General features: G+C 38.5%; 2 protein-coding genes across 4 annotated transcripts; both read right to left on the reverse strand.

Annotated features, from left to right (window-relative positions):
• Positions 1-636: 636 nt before the first annotated feature.
• Positions 637-12,717, reverse strand: rab44 (RAB44, member RAS oncogene family). 2 transcript variants are annotated; one of them, XM_039796641.1, is made up of 9 exons: positions 6,623-12,717; positions 5,632-5,699; positions 4,644-4,732; positions 4,395-4,529; positions 4,230-4,311; positions 2,723-2,837; positions 2,112-2,210; positions 1,928-2,004; positions 637-1,809 (listed from the first exon to the last, which is right to left on the reverse strand). In XM_039796641.1, exons 1-9 carry the CDS (start codon positions 12,677-12,679, stop codon positions 1,722-1,724), a joined length of 6,810 nt encoding a protein of 2,269 aa, XP_039652575.1. In that variant the 5' UTR covers positions 12,680-12,717; the 3' UTR covers positions 637-1,721. The 2 variants fall into 2 exon arrangements, with proteins under 2 accessions (XP_039652575.1, XP_039652574.1); XM_039796640.1 differs by having other exon boundaries at positions 4,395-4,532.
• A 3,668-nt stretch (positions 12,718-16,385) lies between these two features.
• On the reverse strand, positions 16,386-23,103 carry srsf3a (serine and arginine rich splicing factor 3a). 2 transcript variants are annotated; one of them, XM_039796649.1, is made up of 7 exons: positions 22,977-23,103; positions 22,182-22,234; positions 19,966-20,170; positions 19,734-19,871; positions 17,556-17,579; positions 17,377-17,457; positions 16,386-16,939 (listed from the first exon to the last, which is right to left on the reverse strand). In XM_039796649.1, the coding sequence occupies exons 2-7, from the start codon at positions 22,183-22,185 to the stop codon at positions 16,912-16,914; spliced, it is 480 nt and encodes a 159-aa protein (XP_039652583.1). In that variant the 5' UTR covers positions 22,186-22,234; positions 22,977-23,103; the 3' UTR covers positions 16,386-16,911. The 2 variants fall into 2 exon arrangements, with proteins under 2 accessions (XP_039652583.1, XP_039652584.1); XM_039796650.1 differs by lacking the exons at positions 19,734-19,871; positions 19,966-20,170; positions 22,182-22,234; positions 22,977-23,103 and adding an exon at positions 18,533-18,996 and having other exon boundaries at positions 16,903-16,939.
• Positions 23,104-23,345: the final 242 nt, after the last annotated feature.

Below are 23,345 nucleotides of genomic sequence, written 5' to 3' on the forward strand. Positions count from 1 at the left end.
TTTCCCCATTACGTTTTGGGGGTTTCCTGGATATAACTTTGTAATTTGATACCTATTATGGGGAAACTAGAAAGTTCCTTAAACAGTAAATATTTATGAATTCAGTAGTTATTGGAAATGCTATTCTTCATTTTAGCTTGTTTAGCTGACCTGCTGTGTACTGACTAAATGTCTCGAGGTTACAACAGCAATTATTTGGAAGTTTACTAATTGAAGAGGAAACTTCAGGGAAACTTCCAGGAAACTTATTGGAAATTATTAAAGTGTTCTAAAATGACGGTTCCGTAAAACAAAAAAAGGGTAATGTTCTCTGATGTTTAACAAATAAATCCGTTTGATTTATCTGAATAACTGACGGCATAAGATTAATTCTGGTGGGTAGCCAGTGAAGTCAGAGCCAATCCCTAATATAAGTTTCGGAGTAATTGTCTCTGTCCTCTGATGACGTTGGAAGATGTCTTGGCGTTTCTGTTTCCCACAAAAGCTCTTTTGGGACGGTATGAGGTTATTGCAGTGGCGCCATTGTTGTCATGCACTACCATTAAAGGACTTGTTGTTCCTGTGGGAACATTGTTGTCTTTGTCAGTCTGGAAACTCGCAACTTTCACGAGGACACAAATTAACTTTGTGAGAATGTAGTTGTCATTGTGGAGGTTTATTAAGCATGAGGCATGACATTAAAACTTGATTATAGGTATTTGGCCGCACAAGTTAAAGGGAAATACACAGAAACATAAAAAATTATATATATTTAAAGCCTGTTAATTTTACTGCTATTGTCTTTAATTACAGAGGTATGAAATGTTATTTATGATTATCTGGCAGCTGTGTGACAACTGCAATGGTGCCAATGCCATTCATTTAGAACAGATGGTTGACATACAAAATCATAAACAATTTAATTATTGAATAACACTGTACTAAACGGCTACAACATGAAAAGATGCTCTTGTTCAAAGGCTTATTGCACACGTTACTTTTACACACACTTTAACACTGAAATATTCTATAAAAAAAAAAAAGTATAATTGTATAAAAATACTATTTTAGTAGATCCTTGATAATATCAATTTGGTACCACGTTTTGTAACTTCCAAGTGGTAATTTACTTGTTAAGATTCAGCAACAGCAAAATGTCAATATAAATACACATTGAATATATATTTGTGTCATGAAAGTAACAGCCGCACAATAGAGAATTTTCTCTTTGTGGACTTGTTTTTAACTATAAAGGACCTGAGAATGCTCTGTAGCCGGCTCACAGTAACCTTTTCTGGGCTAAATTTGATTGTAAAGACCAATGTACTGTCAATTTGTCAGAGAAAGGGCTTTTTTATGGTTTATCTTGATATAGTTGTTTTACAAAAATGTTCTTCAACATGGTCACTCTACTCACTGGCTGTAATCTACAGTTGTTATGTTGATGACTGTTGTAGTATGTCAATGACTTGTTAAGTACTTTTAAGCAAACTTTTTTGGGGTAACCTGGTGCATTCTAAAAAATATTTGAGGGTTGCTTCTTGCTTGTAAAATTAACAGCATACGTCCTGCAAAATTCGTATTGTAATTGAAATTTCCCTAACCTAATTGATATCGAATTGGAAATGTAATCGAATCGGGACCTTGTAAATCAGAATTGAAACGATTCGGGAAATCATTGGTGATGCTCCACAGTGGTCAAGATTTCTCCACTTTTCTGAGTTTTCAGACACATATCTTGTTCAGCAACATCCTGATGATTTTTTCTTGTTGGGCTCTTTCTGTAACTTCATGGCTTCCTCTCTTGTGTCAACTTTTTGACTCAACATCCTGGCAACAACAACACAGTTAGTCACAGCGCAAATAATATTAAAGGACATGCTTTAAAAAAGGCATATAGGTGTGTTAGGCCATACAAGACAAATACAATGTCAGTGGAATATGTTACCTGGCCACAGTTTCCAAAGACTCAACCACATTTTCACCTGTGGCAGCACTACACTCCATGAATTCAAAGTTGTATTCCTGTGGAAGTAAAACTGCTGCCTTTAGTGTGGGTGTGTGATAATTAGAACTATTTAGTTATATTCTGAGCTCAAAGTGTGAGAGGAAGCAATATCACATTTCCTTACCTTTGCAAGAACTTCCACCTCCTGAGTTTTAACCTGGCGCTCTGCAAGATCACTCTTATTGCCAACAAGTAAAATGGTCACATTTTCTGCAGCCCCTTCCTGCAAAACATAGATTAGTTTGATTATTGTTTGGATTTAAATTGAAACGTCTTTCTACAGAGCAATCTGACTTTGTGGACCGTTCGGACAATTAGGTCTCCTGTACTATAAATCCTGAAAGGGAGGGATTTGCAGAGGGAGCTAGCAGGGTGAAGAGTCAGATAGCACTTTCTGCGTCTTGTAAATGATACGTGTGGCATATATGTAGGAGACAGAGGCCTCTTAGATGCTGTGCATACAACTCTTTCCAAATGTCCCCCTCTCAAGGGCAGTTGTGTTGCCATACCACACTGTGACTGAGAGGGCAAGGACAATCTCCACAGTTGTTCTTTTATATTCCTCAGTGTGATATATCAAAAAAAAGTATTATCATTGGTATTAAAACATTTTAAGGCAGGAAAGCACTGTTGCAACTTTACAGTATGTCTGGCCTTAAATATATCCTGTAGTTTCAACATCTGTAACAAAAAAAACCCATCATAAACAAAGCCAGTAGTTTGGTGACAACATACCTGGATACAGCTTGCCCAGTAGCTGACTGCAGAAAAACTCTGAGAAGAAGTGATGTCGTACATCAAGATAAATGCGTTGGCTTTGTGGAAAATTTGCCTTGTCATGCTGTGAAACCTTTGAAGGATAAGAAAGAATGTAATTAAGAGTGATTTGACATATTTTTAAAACCAGGAGTGGCCACTAACAGTGAAAAACACCAGGCTGTGACTAAACAGTCCAAAGTGTTTGGGTGTGGCTCTAACAGTCTACTGATACTGGTTAGTTAAGTTTGCAGAGACTTCCCTGAAGCTTTTTTCACGAGAAGCATTCTGGACACAATGATTGCACAATTGCCTCACAGTTCAACACAAATCCAGTGAATCTCACGCTAATCTTAATAATTATATTTTTAGTCACACTTTTTTAGGTTATGCTAATGTTTTTATGTGATGTGCATTTTCAGACTAATATCTGCTAAAAATGAAATGAATAGGGGTCTGTAATTACACTGGGTTAAAATGAGTTTACATAAATGATGATTTGGTGTGTAGATCTCAGTGCTGACATTAAAGAGGCTCTCTGTAAACTCTATCAGGACATTAGTGAACTTATACTACATACCCCAAGAGCCTTTTCACGCCAATCATGCTAATCTAATATGTCCCTTCAAATATTCAACACTGCATGCAAGTTAACCCCACCTCTGCTGCTGGAACCAAATCTGTTGTGGTTACTCAACACTAATATTAACATTGCTGAGGTGTAGCAAACGAGTTACGAAACAAGTTACAATCTGGCCTGAGGGCGAGTTCTGAAGTGTTTTGAGCACATTGTCTGGCACATGTTCAGGAAGGCTACAATAGTAAGTGCATAGAGGATGTTATTTAATTACAGCTGCCCTGGGCCACCAGAGAGGCAAAGTGCATCTACACAGAAAATCCAACACCACTTTCACAACATTCAGGCCCTCCTAAACCACAAAATAACAGATAATGACCTTCCTATGAATGACCAGGTACTGTGCCTCCACACAGTAGACATCTGGAGGACCCACGTAGGGCTGCTGGACCTGACAGTGTACCTTGTCGTATGGTCAGGGAATGATGTAGTCAGCTTTTAGATCTCCTGACAGACATGTTTTAGTTTGTGGCCAGGGTCATTAGCATCAGCCAAATTGCATTTGTTCTACAATAAATGAAGTGCTTCAAGACGCTTGTCATGAGGCACATAAAGCTAGCAAAATTAATTTTTTCTTCTATCACAGCAGCTTCAAGAATGACCCGAATCTACCTTAAAAGGGACAGATTGAGGGACCCCAAAATACCTGAAAAGTTATTAATAATGCTGGATGTAGTTTATGGTAAGAAATTCAAACCTACTGCTACTTATTATCCATTGAAAAAAATATGAAAAAATGTATTCTCTGCAATACAAAGTGCTTTCACCTTTTAAATGTTTGATTACAACAGCAGTAGTTAGTATGTGTAAGTAAGTGTCACAATTATGTGCTGAAAAAAGGAAACTTACCTTTCTTGACCAGCTGTATCCCACAACTGTAGCACCACATGTTTTCCATCCACTACCACAGTCCACATGCAGGAATCAAGCCCTACAAAATGTATTTATGTAACATGATTCTGTATATTTACACACATTTATGGGAATACAATAGGATAAGGATCTGGATCTTACCAACAGAGGCAGGTAAATCTAAAGAAAACTTCCCACTTTGAGCTCTTTTCATGAAGGAGGTTTTGCCCACACTGCTGTCTCCAACCATAATCACATTATACGTGTTTGATTGAAGATCTGCTGCCCTGGAATTACCTGCTGAAAACAAAAACAATTTCTAGTCACACTTTATATTTCTATTCCTCCATATTAATCGTCCCTCTCTCGTTATCTCTGATGGCTGTGTGTAATTATTAATGTTCTGTTTACCCAGAGAAAACTTCTGTTGACTCTCTTGAGCCAGGCGGATTTCAGCATAAGGATGTTGAACAGGAGTCACTTCTTTAGGTTTCTTCTCACTGTATAACAGAGAACCAAGCCTAGTTCAAACTAAACACTCATACAGCGCATACTAAAAATTCAGTTCACATTCAGGCGAGTTTTTAACTGTCAGACATCAGCATCCCCTATCAAATGTTTGCATTTCTTTGACAGATTAATCTGCTAAACGAAAATATTTGATTGTCATCTTTATCAACTAAAAATGTTATTGTGATTTATCTACAAAAAGACATATTACAAGGTTGTGGTCAAGGTTGCTTTCATTGTCTCCCAAAGGAAAAGAAACTGTCTTGGATTAAAGGAATTGCTGCATAAAATTAGACATGTCACAAAAGAGGCACTTAAATAATCATTAAAAAAACCACACTGCTCACAAAAAAATATGCAGCAAACACAGTTAAAAATACAAGAAAAAAAAAGGAAAAGCACACTTTTACAAGCCTACAACTAAACACACAATAAGAATCACCCTTCAGTTCTCTCACTGTGCTGTAACCCCTATCTCTGTGTCTCTGTATGTCCTCCATTAGTTGCCTGTTAAAAATTTCAACTGATAGAGGGACAAATCATTAGATTGTGCTTGCATCTCATCTTCTAAACCATTTCCATTGAGCATCAATGTGTGGCAGTCACACTCTCATCTCCCTCGTCTCCTTACTCAGACCAGTAGTGAACTCATTAGACTACTAATCGGCATGGTAGGAAGCTGGATAACAAAAGAAAACTGTGTTTACATTATTTATGCTGTAATAGATTTCTATCTTTACTGACAGTTAGTCCATGTTGATATGAATGAAGCTTCATCTCTGATCCTAACCTAGACCAGGTATATCAACACTTTGCTGTGCTAAGCTAAGCCTGGACAAGCCTCGGAGGCCGCAGTGTTTATATCTCTGTTGCTCAGCATCAGACTTACCTAACAGGCTGCTCTGCTGCCTTTGAGGTGCTGATGTTGGATGATGGTTTCTTGTCACTTTTATTAACCTGCACAGACAATAACATCTCAATCATAAGGTGACAGTAGGGGCGATTCTACTTTGATTTGCAGATTTCATCTTCAATCTTTGACACTATATTGCTTTCTCTTTTGTTTTTCAAATGATAAAAGGATCATCTGAATTTGTTTCATATTAAGCGTTGGACAGTCAACAATTGCTTTGTTATTTGGCAGGTTTCCCAGGAATAAGCCTCTGGCACACAGGAAGTGTGGTGTTTGTTTTGTGAAGTTTTATTTGAGGACATTATCAAATTATCAGGAATGTGTACGGTTTGTACAACAATGTGATATTACAACCACTAAAATATGACATTGCACAGAAAGAAAGAAAAAACAGGGCTTTTATATAAATACTTTTACATGATAAAAGGCTATTTTGTATTAGAAATGTAATGTGAATTGCAAGTTACATTTGTGTGAGACATTTTCTATGTTGTTAAAGTGAATAAACACCATGATTAAGATCAAAAAGCAAGATACATATTCATGTTCTCCTTTTCAATGTGTGAAACATGTTGTGTGGACCGCATGTTCCTTATTTGGGTTAATTGTGTCAGTTTGTTCTTCTTGCAACAAACACTTGTCCAGTGTGCAAGAAGATGCATGCATGCATGCAAATGGGAAGTACAGCGCAACATAGACTTACTGTGCGAAAGACCACTGCCAAATGTCCGATAATAATCACACATTTCAGGCTAAAGGCACAAAATTATAAATACAATTCTTCACAATGTTTAAAAGTTTTCTAAGAACTTGTCATAACTAATAAGCTAACTGAAATACAGTGCAAACAACGGTTTATCTGCCTGTTTATCAGTTTAAGTAAAATGTGAAACAATCATAACTGAAGATTCCTACTAGAATTTCTTTGATTGTAAAAAAGAAAGATACTTTTTTTTTTTTTGCTTACCTCTGATATTTTGTCCGGGCCCAAAGATTCTTCCCTCAGCTCTTCAGTTGTCTTGTTGGCACCTTCATCTGTGATACTTCTGACATCTCTCCCATTTTGTGCATCAGTTATTTTGTCCCCTCTTGCTGTTTGGTTTTCATAGTTTTGGTGTCCATGTGACTTTCGGTGAGATCCCATTTTTCTTCTTTTCCTACTAGATGCTGATTCTGACATTAAATCGTGTTTGGGAGAAGTGGATAGTGTTGCGGGGAGATAACTGGGAGTTAGTTGATGCTCTGTTTCTACTAGTTGACCATGAGAAACAGGATTTTCTTCAAATGTCTGGTGAGGTTTGAAGTAAGACTCACTGGTTTCAAATTCCTTTTCTTTCCTTTGCTCAGAGCCACTGTCTTTGTGAAGTTGCAGCACACTTATGTTGCCTGAGAAACTTTCAGTCTTTACAGCTCCAACAATAGTTGCAACCTCTGTTGCCTCATTATCCTCTTCTTGCTTTTCATACAAGTCTTCCCGTTTTGTCCGTGATGCGAGACTTTTGCGGGTGCTGCCCATCTTTCTTCTCTTGTTGGTTGAATCTAAATTTGCATTCTTCATCTCGAGATTTTTAGTGTGAGCTCCTTCATTCGCTTCGTCTGGCTCTTGTTTACTAGCCTGGGCACTCACATGCTCTTCTTCAGCTCCTCCTCTGACTACAGATTTCACTGTTTCCAAATCTGCCACAACAGGCTCATCTGCTGATTTCAAAGCTTGGTCATTTATTATGTTTACACTCTCTGGCCGTTTCTCATCATTTTGTGCACTCTGTGTGGTCTCACATAAAGACACAAAGCTCCCCCCTGTGATACCGGTGTTTGTAGTGTCTTCCGTATTTGCAGACAGCAGTGGATTTATTGAATTTCTTCCAGCGAGCACAGAGGTGATATGCATCTCAGTGGTGGTAAAATCATCTAGCTGTGATGGCTCCACACTAACATCTACATTACTCTCACTGTCCCTCACATCAGATACATGAACAAACTTAACAGGATTAACAACTTCTTTATTGTGGGAGGCAGATAGCTCAGGAAGGACAGTATTTGAATAATCTACGTCTGAGATCATGTTGCTCTGTATACTCTGCAGGTCAGACCTTTGTAGCTTTTGCCTATTGTCGTGAACAGTGCTGGTTTCATGTTGTTCTTTATTCTTAGGACTCAGTGATGGCTTTGCATGTTCATTCTGTGACACCTCTGCAGTTACAATCATTTGTAAATCCTCCACTGCTTCCATCTTGTCAGCTTCTGTGTTAAAGCCACTTTCTTTTGTTTCTCTCTTTTCCTCTGGTTTCCTATTGAGTTGAGTCCGGCGAGTAGATCCCATTTTTCTCCTTTTCTGTTTGGATCTTCCTTGTAAATTTTCACCGTTATCTAAATTAGTTTTTTCTTGTATCCGTTGTTGGCTGGAAATTCCACTTTCCTCAGACACATCCCCGGCTGGCTCTGCTTGGATGTTTTCCTCAAGACCAATGTCAAATGGAGCCAAAGTGTCAGTTTTGTTTTGTGAAACAGAAAACAGTTCAGCATGTGTGATCACCTGTGAAACATTCATTTCTTGGGCTTCATGGTCTTTCCTTGTAGGATCTTCAAATTGTTTATCTTTATCCTGTGTAGAAACTTGTGCACACATTGTGACATCTCCAACAATTTCTGATGTATCATTTGTCTGTTGCATATTAATTTCTTTTTCACAAGATAAAGTTTCCGTGTCATGGACCTGAAAGGCTCCTTCTTGCTCGAGAACATCTTCAGCGATTGGCCTGGTGGTGACATTTTCATCATGATATGAGATATTCTGTATGTCTGAATCATCTTTCCAAATTGAGATGTTTGGTGATTGTATCAAGTGCATTTTAACTGTGTCACATCCTGTAAGCTGACTTAGATTCTCAGTCTCTTTTATGAGTTTATTTTCCGTCTCATTATCTTCTTTGGTTTTGACAAAGTCATCTTTGCCTGAGGTTGAAGGAATGTCTTTTGTCACAATTGCTCCACTGTCCATCACATTCTGTGACAAAATTGTTCCTTCCTCCGACATCTTTTCTGTATTTTCTTCGGCATTTACAGTTGATCTAAATTGTCTTATTTCCCCAGCAGGTTTGAAGTCTAGGTTGGTTTGCTCTTTTAATTCTTCCTGCCTCATTGTCTCTGTTACCAATGGAATTTTTGTTGTGTCCTTGACCTGCAGTCCTTTATTTTTTCGGTTTGACCCAAATTTCCTTCTGTTCCCTGTGGGGTTGAAGCCTGTGGGAGTTTGCCCTTTGATACTCTGATAACTGTCAAAAGGTTGGGAGTCCAAAGGAGCATTCATTTCTGAATGCAGTGTTTGTAGACTTTCCTTTATTGAGAAGTTATCAATTTGATGCATTTGTGTTGGCTTACCCTCCTCTTCATGCACTTCATTTACAGCATCCTCTGAATGCCAAGCTCCTCTGACTTGAGATAAGTTCAAATGCTCTTTTTGTTCTTCACTTGTAGACAACTCCTCCTTTGGTGACAACAATATTGGTTGTTCAACACTGCATTGAGGTTCTGTATGCTCTTTGGGGTTGTGTTTATCTGTGGTTATCTCTGGTGTGATAGAATAATCTATATTTTCTGATTTCACATGAGATTCACTCACCAAATAGTTGCTCTGTAAATTTCCATCCTGCCTGAACAATTCTCTGTTGGCGTCTCTTTCCTTGTTTTCTTTTTCTGTTACAAAACACACATTGGGAAGTTCTTCATCTGGCATCTCTGTAGATTTTGATAGCTGATCTAATGTTAAACTTGAATGTAAGTCAATGTCAACAAGTGCATTTTCTTTTACTTGATCACGAACATCTTTAGTCTGAGCAGTGTCAAACTGATCCATTTCTTCCAGCATAGTTTCCATTGATTTTTCCTTTACTGCTGTCTCTACTGATAACGACATTTCTGTTGTTTCAAGGGGTTCATTATCCCTGGTATCGCCAACAACTTCCTCTGTAGGTTTGTGGTATGATTCAGCAACAGAGTCCTTGACATGCTGTCTTCCTTTATTTTTTCGGCTAGACCCCAGTTTTCTTCTGTTCCCAATGGGGTTGAAGCCGGTGTCGCTATGCTGAGGTTGAGAGTCAAAAGGAGCATTTATTTCTGATTGCAGGGTTTGTAAAGCGGATTCACTTTCTTCCATTTCAGAGAAGAGTCCTTCTTTCTCCTGATGACCTGTGTGTTCAGCACTTGGTTTAGTTTCATCCTGTACTCTGCCTTTAGTCTCATATACCTGACCTGGTGCAGTATATACTCTCTCTATGTGGCTGATCTGTGGTTCCTTGATATCATAAATATGACAATCCTCATTTTTCCGCTCTAAGGACTCAAAATAGTTTTCTTTCGTAGGATGTTCATCCTGTTTGTCAGAATTGGAAATTTTCTGATTGGTAGGAGAATAACCAGTCCTTTTTACAATCAACTCACACTGGTATGTGTCACTGACTTCAGTTTGGTCTGCCAGGTTTCCAGAAATGATTTCAGAATTTTCTGTGGCATCATGTATCACACTTTCAGAGGCGTAATCAATTTGAGGCATTTCTTGCATTTCGGTTGACTTAACCTCCTGTTCATGCACTGTATTTACAGCATCTTCTAAATTATGAGCGCCTGTGACTTCTTGACTCTGAAGAGTGTCAGATTGGTCTGTTCCTTCTAGGGTGGATCCCACTGATTTATCAGACACCTCCACTTTAAAGTCATTCCCTCTTTCATCATGATCATCTTGAGGATTTTCACTTTTATTATTTAAACTTTCTAGATCAGCCTGTGGATAGTTTGTTGTAGTGGGGCCTTGGACATCAGAAGAATAACCGGGCATAATGGCTGTATACAAAGAGCTGTCATGTGTTGCAGGCTTGATATCACTCTCACTCCCCTGACTTGATTGACTTTGTCCTGTTTGGAAGGCTTCATTATCCCTGGTACTTTCTACATCTTCTTTGTGTACATTGTTTGATTCAGCAACAGAGTCCTTGACACGCTGTCTTCCTTTATTTTTTCGGCTGGACCCCAGTTTTCTTCTGTTCCCAAATGAGCTGAGGCTGGTGTCATTATGCTGAGGTTGAGAGTCAAAAGGAGCATTTATTTCTGATTGCAGGGTTTTTAAAGAGGATTCACTTTCTTCCATTTCAGAGAAGAGTCCTTCTTTCTCCTGATGACCTGTGTGTTCAGCACTGGGTTTTATATCATCCTCAACTTGGTCTTCAATCTTATATACCTGATCTAGTGCAGTGTCTAGTCTTTCTATGTCGCTGATCTGTGGTTTCTTGGTACCAAATACATGACAATCCTTATTTTTCTGCTCTGAAGCCTCAAAGTTGTTTTCTTTTGTAGGATGATAATCGTGTTTGTCAGGATTTGAGAGTTCCTGTTTGGTAGGAGAATAATCAGTACTTTTCACAATTAACTCACATTGGTATGTGTCACTGACTTCAGTTTGGTCTGCCAAGTTTCCAGAAATGATTTCAGAATTATCTGTGGCATCATGTTTCACACTTTCCGATAAGTCATCAATTTGAGGCACTTCATGCATTTCTGTTGGCGTAATCTCCTGTTCATGCAGTTCGTTTAAAGAATCCTCTGACTGATGAGCCCCTTTGTCTTCAGATAAGTTGAAAATCTCAGTTTGTCCGTCATTTGTGTGCAACTCCCTCTTTGTTGACAAACATATTGCTTGTTCAACACTGCATTGAGGTTCTGTATGCTCTTTGGGGTTGTGTTTATCTGTGGTTATCTCTGGTGTATTTGAATAATCTATATCTTCTGATTTCACACAGGACTCACTCACCAAGTAGTGGGTCGGTAAATGTCCATCCTGCCTGAACAATTCTGTGTCGTCGTCTCCTTCCTTGTTTTCTTCTTTTACAAAAGACACATTGGAAAGTTCCTCCTCTGGCATCTCTGTGGAATTTGATTGGTCGATCATCTGCTGATCTACTGTTAAACTTGAATGTAAGTCACCGCCAACAAGTGCATTTTCTTTTACTTGATCACGAACATCTTCAGTCTGAGCAGTGTCAAACTGATCCATTTCTTCCAGCATAGTTTCCATTGATTTTTCCTTTACTGCTGTCTCTATTGATAACGACATTTCTGTTGTTTCAAGGGATTCATTATCCCCGGTATCGCCAACAACTTCCTCTGTAGGTTTGTGGTATGATTCAGCAACAGAGTCCTCGACATGCTGTCTTCCTTTATTTTTTCGGCTAGACCCCAGTTTTCTTCTGTTCCCAATGGGGTTGAAGCCAGTGTCGCTATGCTGAGGTTGGGAGTCAAAAGGAGCATTTATTTCTGATTGCAGGGCTTGTAAAGCGGATTCACTTTCTTCCATTTCAGACAAGAGTCCTTCTTTCTCCTGATGACCTGTGTGTTCAGCACTTGGTTTAGTTTCATCCTGTTTTCTGCCTTTAGTCTCATATACCTGACCTGGTGCAGTGTCTACTCCTATGTTGCTGATTTGTGGTGTCTTTGTATCAGATACATAATAACCCTTGTTTTTCTGCTCTACAGCTTCAAAGTTGCTCTCTTTTTTAGAATGCTCATCCTGTTTGTCGTCAGGAATTGAAATGTCCTGATTGATAGGAAACTCATCAGTTCTTTTCACAATCAACTCAGACTGGTATGTGTCACTGACTTCAGTTTGGTCTGCCAGGTTTCCAGAAATGATTTCAGAATTTTCTGTGGCATCATGTATCACACTTTCAGAGGCGTAATCAATTTGAGGCATTTCTTGCATTACGGTTGACTTAACCTCCTGTTCATGCACTGTATTTACAGCATCTTCTAAATTATGAGCGCCTGTGACTTCTTGACTCTGAAGAGTGTCAGATTGGTCTGTTCCTTCTAGGGTGGATCCCACTGATTTATCAGACACCTCCACTTTAAAGTCATTCCCTCTTTCATCATGATCATCTTGAGGATTTTCACTTTTATTATTTAAACTTTCTAGATCAGCCTGTGGATAGTTTGTTGTAGTGGGGCCTTGGACATCAGAAGAATAACCGGGCATAATGGCTGTATACAAAGAGCTGTCATGTGTTGCAGGCTTGATAATCACTCTCCACTGCGCACTTGATTGACTTTGTCCTGTTTGGAAGGCTTCATTATCCCTGGTACTTTCTACATCTTCTTTGTGTACATTGTTTGATTCAGCAACAGAGTCCTTGACACGCTGTCTTCCTTTATTTTTTCGGCTGGACCCCAGTTTTCTTCTGTTCCCAAATGAGCTGAGGCTGGTGTCATTATGCTGAGGTTGAGAGTCAAAAGGAGCATTTATTTCTGATTGCAGTATTTTTAAAGAGGGTTCACTTTCTTCCATTTCAGAGAAGAGTCCTTCTTTCTCCTGATGACCTGTGTGTTCAGCACTGGGTTTTATATCATCCTCAACTTGGTCTTCAATCTCATATACCTGATCTAGTGCAGTGTCTAGTCTTTCTATGTCACTGATCTGTGGTTTCTTGGTACCAAATACATGACAATCCTTATTTTTCTGCTCTGAAGCCTCAAAGTTGTTTTCTTTTGTAGGATGATAATCGTGTTTGTCAGGATTTGAGAGTTCCTGTTTGGTAGGAGAATAAGCAGTACTTTTCACAATTAACTCACATTGGTATGTGTCACTGACTTCAGTTTGGTCTGCCAAGTTTCCAGAAATGATTTCAGAATTATCTGTGGCATCATGTTTCACACTTTCCGATAAGTCATCAATTTGAGGCACTTCATGCATTTCTGTTGGCGTAATCTCCTGTTCATGCAGTTCGTTTAAAGAATCCTCTGACTGATGAGCCCCTTTGTCTTCAGATAAGTTGAAAATCTCAGTTTGTCCGTCATTTGTGTGTAACTCCCTCTTTGTTGACAAACATATTGCTTGTTCAACACTGCATTGAGGTTCTGTATGCTCTTTGGGGTTGTGTTTATCTGTGGTTATCTCTGGTGTATTAGAATAATCTATATCTTCTGATTTCACACAGGACTCACTCACCAAGTAGTGGGTCGGTAAATGTCCATCCTGCCTGAACAATTCTGTGTCGTCGTCTCCTTCCTTGTTTTCTTCTTTTACAAAAGACACATTGGAAAGTTCCTCCTCTGGCATCTCTGTGGAATTTGATTGGTCGATCATCTGCTGATCTACTGTTAAACTTGAATGTAAGTCACCGCCAACAAGTGCATTTTCTTTTACTTGATCACGAACATCTTCAGTCTGAGCAGTGTCAAACTGATCCATTTCTTCCAGCATAGTTTCCATTGATTTTTCCTTTACTGCTGTCTCTATTGATAACGACATTTCTGTTGTTTCAAGGGATTCATTATCCCCGGTATCGCCAACAACTTCCTCTGTAGGTTTGTGGTATGATTCAGCAACAGAGTCCTCGACATGCTGTCTTCCTTTATTTTTTCGGCTAGACCCCAGTTTTCTTCTGTTCCCAATGGGGTTGAAGCCAGTGTCGCTATGCTGAGGTTGGGAGTCAAAAGGAGCATTTATTTCTGATTGCAGGGCTTGTAAAGCGGATTCACTTTCTTCCATTTCAGACAAGAGTCCTTCTTTCTCCTGATGACCTGTGTGTTCAGCACTTGGTTTAGTTTCATCCTGTTTTCTGCCTTTAGTCTCATATACCTGACCTGGTGCAGTGTCTACTCCTATGTTGCTGATTTGTGGTGTCTTTGTATCAGATACATAATAACCCTTGTTTTTCTGCTCTACAGCTTCAAAGTTGCTCTCTTTTTTAGAATGCTCATCCTGTTTGTCGTCAGGAATTGAAATGTCCTGATTGATAGGAAACTCATCAGTTCTTTTCACAATCAACTCAGACTGGTATGTGTCACTGACTTCTGTTTTATCAGTCAGGTTTCCAGAAATGATTTTAGAATTCCCTGTGGCATCGTGTATCACACTTTCAGATGAGTCATCAATTTGAGGCATTTCTTTAATCTGTGTTGGCTTAACCTTCCGTTCATGCACGTTGTTTACAGCATCCTCTGAATGATGAGCGCATTTTACTTCAAATAAATTGGAATGCTCGTTTTGTTTCACATCTGTAGGGAACTCCTCTTTCGTTGATGAAATTGTTGCTTGTTCAATTTCAGTATTTTCTCTTGGGCTGATTTTTTCTGTGGTTATCTCCGGTGTGGTACAAAAATGCATAGCTACTGATTCTACATGTGACTCACTCACCAAATAGTTGCCCTGTAAATTTCCATCCTTCCTCAACAATTCTGTGTTGTCGTCTCTTTTCTTGCACTCTTTTTCTGTTACAGAATGCACATTGGAACATTTTTCTTCAGGCATTTGCCTGAAATTTAATTGGTCAATGAGTTGCTGATCTACTCCTGGACATGAAAGCACACTTAAACTAGTTAACTCAGAGATGCCAACAAGATGTGCACTTTCTTTGACTTCCTCATTGCGAAGACTGTCACATCTCTCAATTCCTTGTTGCACAGTCTGCACTAATTCACAAGAATCATATACCACTTTAGAGTCGGTCTCATTGTCATCTAGGTCTGCTTGAAGATTTTCACTTTTGGGAATTAAACTTTCTAGGTCAGCCTTTGGACAGTTTGTTGTAGTTACGTACTGAACTTTAGGTGTAGCGGCCAAATAAAAATAGTCTTCATGTGTTGTAGACACATGGTCAGTCCCTTGAATAATTACTTCCTGCTTCTCAGATTGTATTGCAAGTGACATTTGTTTTGTAACTGTAGTTTCCTTTACCCTTGTTTTTTCCTCAACTTCCTCAATAGGTTCATGGTATGATTCAGTTGCAGAATCCTCAACATGCAGTAGTTTATTTCTTCGACGAGACCCCAGTTTTCTTCTGTTGCCCGAGAGTTCGGGCGAAGGTGGAGGTTGTATTTCAGTTGTTAAATTGTCAGGATTAGCAAGTACATTTAATGATTCAGTATTTTCTTCTGGTATGTCGCACTCAGCTACAAAGGTATTGTCGGTTACATGAAACTCATCATTCTTAGAGATTTCATTTGGTTTTGCTCCCCGGCGACGTGAACCAAGTCTTTTCTTTGCACTTTGAGTAGACATTGCTTCTTATCTTCTTTCTTAAATCATGAGACATTCAGTCATGAAACATGTCAACAAAGCAAGGTTAAATTTACCTATCAGCATCAGTTAACATCAACTGAATTTTAACAAACATATGTACAACAGTAAGCACACTAGCTAGTTCTGTCTCCATAAAACTACTGTAAAACATTCAGAACAATGTTACCAACAAAATCAAGATACATACTGCTTTGTTGGTACGTAGGATTACTACCATATTACTAACTGTTGATAAGTCGCTTTCTTATAAAAGTGAAAACTGCACCTATTACATTCATATGTAAATAAAATAGGTTTGAGGAACAAATTAATTCGATCAAGAATTTCAGGCTGTCTACATAATTGTTACGACGCCACATGTACTTACCAGCCAAACCTGGCACCTCTGTCGTCTCACAACATGAGCTGCTTTGTAATGTCAAGTCATCCGCATATACTGAATGCTGATGCTAAATACATCTCACACATGGGGGTTGTTCCTTTACTGCAAACACGACTGAGAACTTCCTGTGGGTTACATTTGCAGCCTTTATCATGCAACATTCAGTACTTCCTGAAATAAAAAAAAAAGCTTAATTTTTACAAAATGTAATTTGATTATTGTACACGGTTTGTTTTATTTGTTTGTGGAACTACTGAAACAAAAAAGGAAGCGATAATGTCACCTTGGAAAACCATTTATTGAACAAGTTGTTTAACTGCAGCACAAATTGTCAGAATTAAGAGACTCAAGCTAAATTGAATAGAGTAAATGCCTTTTTTGTTGCAAAAGTGACATAGGTAAAATACAGAATTACAGATGTTTTTGGCTTCAAGGATAGCCTGCAAACAGCACCAGTATTTAACAACACACATTTGACCATTTGACATGGTGGTGCATCTCATATTAACCCATTGCCAGTAATTTAAGAGTCAACCAAGAATAAAAACCACAAAATAAAAACATCACATGACCTTTAATTAAACAGTTTAAAAAACAGGATGGTAATGTAAAACTAAACCCAGTATTCCATTTCAAAACATGCAGGGTAAGATAGAATTCGTTCCTTTGTTGTTAATTCAACAGACTGCTATTACACAATATGTAACTTGGCCAACCCTAGAGAAAAGAAAAACATGACTACAAAAAAAATTGTATTTTCCCCAACCATAGCATGATCCTGCAGATGAACCATCGTTTGAGGTCCTCATTTTCTGTCGTTAGACCGGGAACGACTGTAAAATAAAACAAACTAGTGAATAAGTGCAAAATGACATGATAAAATACTCAACGTACAGTACAACAATAATAATCATTACATGACCTTTCTGAAAACTTGATTCTGATGTTCAATTACGGCATTCTACAGTCTGTTATTCCTGAGAAGCAGACCACTGCTATGGATAACAGACCCTTGCTGTGGACGCAGTTCTGATCATAGACCATTTTTAAACCAATAAAATCATGTTTACATCAATATTGTGTGTCAAATTGATTTATTTAGTAAGTAGCTGTGTGATAAGAGGTATAATGTAGAGCGAGTGGGTCATTATTGCGAATTGAACTCTTTGGGAGAGCAATTCAAGACTCCTCTGCATCACCCTGTCCGAGATGAACTCACAATAATGACCTGCTCGCTCTACATTATCCCTTACATAATAAGTAAACTTGCCTCCTTGACCGCGAGATGGATCTTGGGCACTTCTTGTCTCTGGAAAGAGAACGTTGTCTGCCTCTGTCTCTTGAAAGAGACCTGGTGAACCAAACCCCAAAAACAATTAACATGAATTTTATCATTAATCCTCTACAAAAAAGGGATAGATTAAATACATTCAGTTGTTAGAAGCTTACCTGCTGCGACTGCGGCTCCTCCTCCTATAGTGCATGTTAAGTAAAAAAACAAAAAAAGAAGCAAACAAAAATTAGAAAAGAGAATTTAACCTTCCCATCACTAATGAAACCTCTGGTATTCTTGATCCCTAGAGACATGGATTACACGTAAAAGCGTGGTTACACGTAGTTCCTTGTCTGTTAATAGGAGGATCATCTGCATCCATGAACTGCATCAAGATCAACTCATTAAAAGGAAACTTTGTCCAATTAGCACCAATCATGGAGCCAGATTTCAGAATATGGAACAAAATCAGGGCTCGACATTAAGGCTTGCCTGGGGTAGACAACTAATTAAAAAAAAAATATATATATATATATATATATATATATATATATATATATATATATATATATATATATATATACATACACACACATGTTCTTAGATTGTCCGTCTGCTGTGAGGCTGCTATAAAATTGCTTTTAAAAAAACACTGTAGGCACACAGCTTATGCACAATGATCTACACAAATTCCATGATAAAAGTAAATTGGTGTGGTAAAGTGGACCTGATCAGAAACAGACTGATCATCTTCGTCTTGTGACTGTAGCATCAAAACCATGAGTAACCTACATGTGTTGGCTCTAAGGATTGCTGCAAAACAAGACATTTTAAATTAATTAAGAAAGTGGGGCACTCGTGGTGAAAGGATATTTTCATGGAAAAGGAGGACAACAGTAAAACTAAAAACAACTTTATTCCAATGGATACCACTTAAGATGGCTTAATGTCGAGCCATGAAAATGCACTCGGTAAACATCCGATAAATGTTAATTTTTGCAAATAAAAATTGAAGACTGATGGCAAAAGTTCCTTGACCACAACTTTTGACCTGTAGATTTTTTGCAGCTCTGCACTTGCTCTAAATTACATAACTGCTGAGGGAAAACTGTCAAGCATAAAAACTACAAAGAGCAGGATAAAAGCAACTTACTATTTTGGGGGATTTGGACAAGATAGAAATGACGCAAGGAAGCCAGACTGATGGTGAGGGAAGTCGAATTGCAGAGAGGATTTGCCACATGATGCAAATGTTGGAGATATGAAGTTGCTTGGTGGCTGGTTGGAAGGGGTAGTTGTAGATTTTCCCTGCCTTTTTTGGGGGGGGAAGGATGGGAAGGGATGTAAGCCAAGGGCTGTTCCCGTTGATACAGTAGTTGTGTGAAGAATAGAGTAAAGACGCTGATTGGTTGATAATGTGAAGTGGGCCGCTGTCGATTGGATTAAGGTTGGAGGAAGAAGAGGAGGATGCTGGGAACTGCATGCTCAGGAACCAAAAGGTTGGTGGAACCTGACGACTGGCGGTGCGCCTTGGTCATGTGACAACACCAGCCAAGCTGATTGGGGCTCCCTGGTCAGCAGTCACATGATGCTGAAAGAAGACTAGTTGACTGACTCAGATGGTGAGAAGCGTGGTGGTGACTCTGCAACGGGGTTCAGTTTTATTAATAGATGGCAACTGAACTCAGAAAGAAAACAAAATTTACACCTGCAGAAGGTAATTATAGAAAAGTACCTATAAAATGTTTGATGGATGAAGTGCAAACTGCGGCTCTTATATGTCCCAGTAAAGCAATATCACTCAGGTAGAGCTTGGTCTCTCTCCCTCTCTTTTTCCCCAGACATACCATTATAAGAGTTCATGAATAGTCAAGTGCTGACATAAGCTGCCTTTGGACTTGGCTGTCAAAATTGGCAAAGATATATATATATATATATAAAAAAAAAAAAATACCTGTGAAACACTGAAGAAAGTTCCACTTTTTGAAGGGAGTGACATCAATATACAAAATCCCTAAGCAGCCAGATCCACAGATTATCTATTGATGAACTCATTTTGTATGTGTGTCAATTTTATTTCACCAACATGATTTACAGCAATAAGAGTGCTAACAATTAAATTTAGGCCATAGCGACGACCATTCAGACTTCCTCCTACTTGGTTTTGGTTGAATAAGCTTGAATTAGGTCTGAGATCTTGTCACACTTGTTAAAAACGGCCCTGCCGTACTGTTTTGAAAAGAATTATGATTACAGTGTGTGGGGAATGTAAATATGCTTTGTCATTTGTGCTTAAACACTGCAAATGTAACTGTAAAAACCGTAAAATTTATCGTCAAGTAGGAAACACATACCTGCGTCTGACTGGAGGACTACGTCGCCTAAAATCATCGCGAGGGCGTCTACCACCCCAGGATGGAGGATGGCCACGGCTCCTTGAGCGCTTTTCCCCATTGGATAACTCGACACGCACTCGACAGCCACACATGGTTCTAAACGGAAGTCATCACATGAGTACAAAACTGCAAAATAACGTGCCCTGCAAAAAGAACAGCTACTAAAAAAAAAATGTGTTGAAGGAGTTACCTTCCATCCAGTTCTTTCACAGCATCAGATGCATCTCTGGGATCTTCAAACTCTACAAAAGCAAAGCCTGGGGGATTCCTGGCAACCCAAACACTTCTTAAAGGACCATAGTACCCAAAAGCGCTTTCCAACTCTGTCTTGTTTCCATTGTTTCCTAGATTCCCAACATAAACCTTGCAGTCAAGGGGAAACTGGTCAGTTTGGCCTGAAAGAGAGACACAAACATGGAGGGCTATGATTAGGGTTGGGTATCGTTTGGTTTTTTCGGTTCCGGTGCCTAAATCGATACTTTTAAAACGGTTCCGGTGCCTAAATCGGTACTTTTCAATAAAGTAAAAAAAAAAAAAAAAAAATAAGGGTAGTAAACAACAGTCAGTGACTTGTTTATTGCTAAGGACATGGTCAAAATTAAAGATTTAATAATAATGTAATAACTATAACAATAACAATAAGTTATTTCACCAGTAAATTGCTGTTGAACCCCAGATGGGTATTTTACAATTACTGTGAATGCACCACGAGGCTACCTGTTTTAAGTGAATGCACCGTCTGTGTTGTTTAATTCCGACAACTGCAGCTGCAAGTGAACGCACCGTCTGTGTCGTTTCATTCCGACCATATAAACATACTGTATATCTATGAATTGCGACAACGGCAGCTGCTGCTGCAGAGCAGACCGTTACATCCCGCTGTTGAAGTCCTCCACAGTGAAATACAGTCACACTTTACACTGTTTAACGTTAGCTGTCAACATTTTACCGGTGTTTAATCCAGCTGCTAGCTAAAGGTAGGCTAACGTTACATGCTGTCAGGTGTAGTGTAAAGTCAAGCACCGAAATGAGGCACCGAAATTTTCGTTCTTATTCGGTGTCGTTACTACCGTTTACGTCGGCACCGGTTCCCTATTGGCACCGAGTTTCGGTACCCAACCCTAGCTATGATGAATGTTGCTTACACAGTGTGATAACTTATTCTGCATCACCAGAAGACGACCAAGTGTCCCAACATTTTGGATTAAGAAATCCCAAACCACAGTTATCTACATGACCAACATTTACATGTTTTAGTTTGTGGTGTTAAGTACATGTTTCAAATGAACTACGGCTTGTTTTGCCAAAGTTTGTCTCTTCAATTAGATTTGAACATTTAGAAAAGAGCTTTTAAGGAATTTCCCGTTGCTTTGTCCTGTTGCTCTAGGACAACACTTAACAGGATTTATTTATAAATTTTAATGAAGTTTCTTGCCAGAATTAGCCAAAAACAGAAATTCCGCTCTGGTTATTTTATCTTTAAATCAGTTTATCAATTGAATTTATGGGATATTTTCCATACTATAGTATAATGCTATACAGTATCACAAAAACTTTTGTGACAGAAGATTGTAATCGCAATACCCACCCCTCTTGAGAATACAGGAGACTACTATATTTATATTACAAGCTACTAAATACTAAAGTACTCCTCAAAGACCACAGTAGTAATAAAGCCAAAAGGTAATCACTGTGTGAAAATAATGCACTGGAGGATCCATCTGACAAGGCACAGCATTTATTGCAGTAGTGTTTTAGTCTCTCAGATCATGGTGCTAATGCCCCAGAATCCGCTATTGTTCGCATACCCATCTCAAGTAAAAACATTATTGTATTAAAACGTTATGCAAGCACTACAAAGTTTTAAGTTAACAAACCGACAGAAGACAAAAACTTGCAGGATATTAGTCTTGAATTTATTGCATAATTTGGGTAGAGAACTGCAACATTGTACAGTGATTATTATACCAACTATTTACTTCTCATGTTAATTCAAATGGGTCACTACCTGCTGTGATTATATTAATGCTTCAAATACTGTTGGTTCCATCAGTAGTGCAGGGATTCCCAGCATTTTATTTTATACAGCAAATGCCATCTATTTAATTAATGTGACTTCTGTGTGTGGTTCATTTATCTTGTAACTAATAATGAAACTGGGTGTGTCAGGATCTAAGTGGCCTATCACCTCAGCTAATGAATTTTCTGGGGGAAAACACCCTGTAGTGTTTTGAGCTGAGCAAAAAGTGGCATCATGAATTCAATCTAAAGGCAGCGGTTTATTCTTTTTATAATATGTTTATAGTATGAACCAAATACACCAAGGCAAATTCCTTGAAAGTGAAAACTTACTTTGGTAATAAATATAGTTCTGACTCAGTGAATTAACAAATTATCATAACTTACTCATTTCACCAGATTTGAATATCTTCTTGTTAGAGTCCTACAATCAGATGAGCCTGAAAGAAACAGAAATTGTTAAAGCCACATTCCTGACTTTATATTTTACTACGTAATGTTCATATAGAAAATTCTAGTTAAACACGTTATAATTAATTTATACGCTTTAATGATCCCCCAATGGGGAAATTACAATTTACATACTGACGTTATACATCGACAGCTTTGTTTATCTACGAGAGAAAGGGATTGTTTTTCAAAAAACCCGTTACTGCTCTAACAACCATTAAAATCACAACATATTAAACTTAAGAATTTACCAACTGTGTAATGGTCACAATAAGTTGAACTCCATTATTGGACTTATTACTTAAATGCTAACGTTGACGGCACATTACCTAGCTAACGCTAGCTAGCAAGCAAAAGTATTTGTTAGCTTCTGCGTAACAACGACCGGGTATCGTTGGACCTTCTTTTCGTCCTCTTTGATAGTTAGATTTGCATGATTAACATACCGTAATCACCACACAAACCTTATACTTTCGCGTCTAGCTAAGCTACCAAATCTTTATGTTGCCAGGATTTCCAATCGCCCCTAAACGGCCATGCACACAATTAAGCTAGCTAGATCTGTTAGCTAGAACAGAATGTAGCAGCGTTAGCTAGAAAATTTGGCATTAACCACGACGAAACTGTTTAAAAGAAAATCTACTTCTGAACCCACCAGCAAACTAAACGACGTCACATGACACGACAAGTGGAGGGAATCAAGCAGGTCAATATATAAGACATGTAGCTCACCTTTTTGTATGTGCAGTTCAACAAAATGTTAGCAGCAGATAACACGCCGTCCGTTTAAGCTGCTAACATTAGCTGAGTTTACTGTGAACGTAGATATTTCTTTTCTTAGGACGGCGAAGGCATGCCCCGCCCTACTCTGCCTCTGATTGGCTTTGCCTGGAATTCAACCTAACGTTAACCCCAGAGCCATGTGTTTCTCTATCACTCTGGTTAACCCTAACCAATCTCATGCTTAAACATCACTAATGAATGGTGGAAGCAAAGGTTCTAAACCGTCTGTGTTGCAAAACATGATTTGATAAAAATGGAAATTGACATTTTATTTGAAACAGTGGTGCTCTGATAATAAACTGGGCTGTATATGCGGTC

This window comes from Perca fluviatilis, chromosome 4 (assembly GCF_010015445.1).
Source record: "Perca fluviatilis chromosome 4, GENO_Pfluv_1.0, whole genome shotgun sequence".
NCBI lineage: Eukaryota > Metazoa > Chordata > Actinopteri > Perciformes > Percidae > Perca > Perca fluviatilis.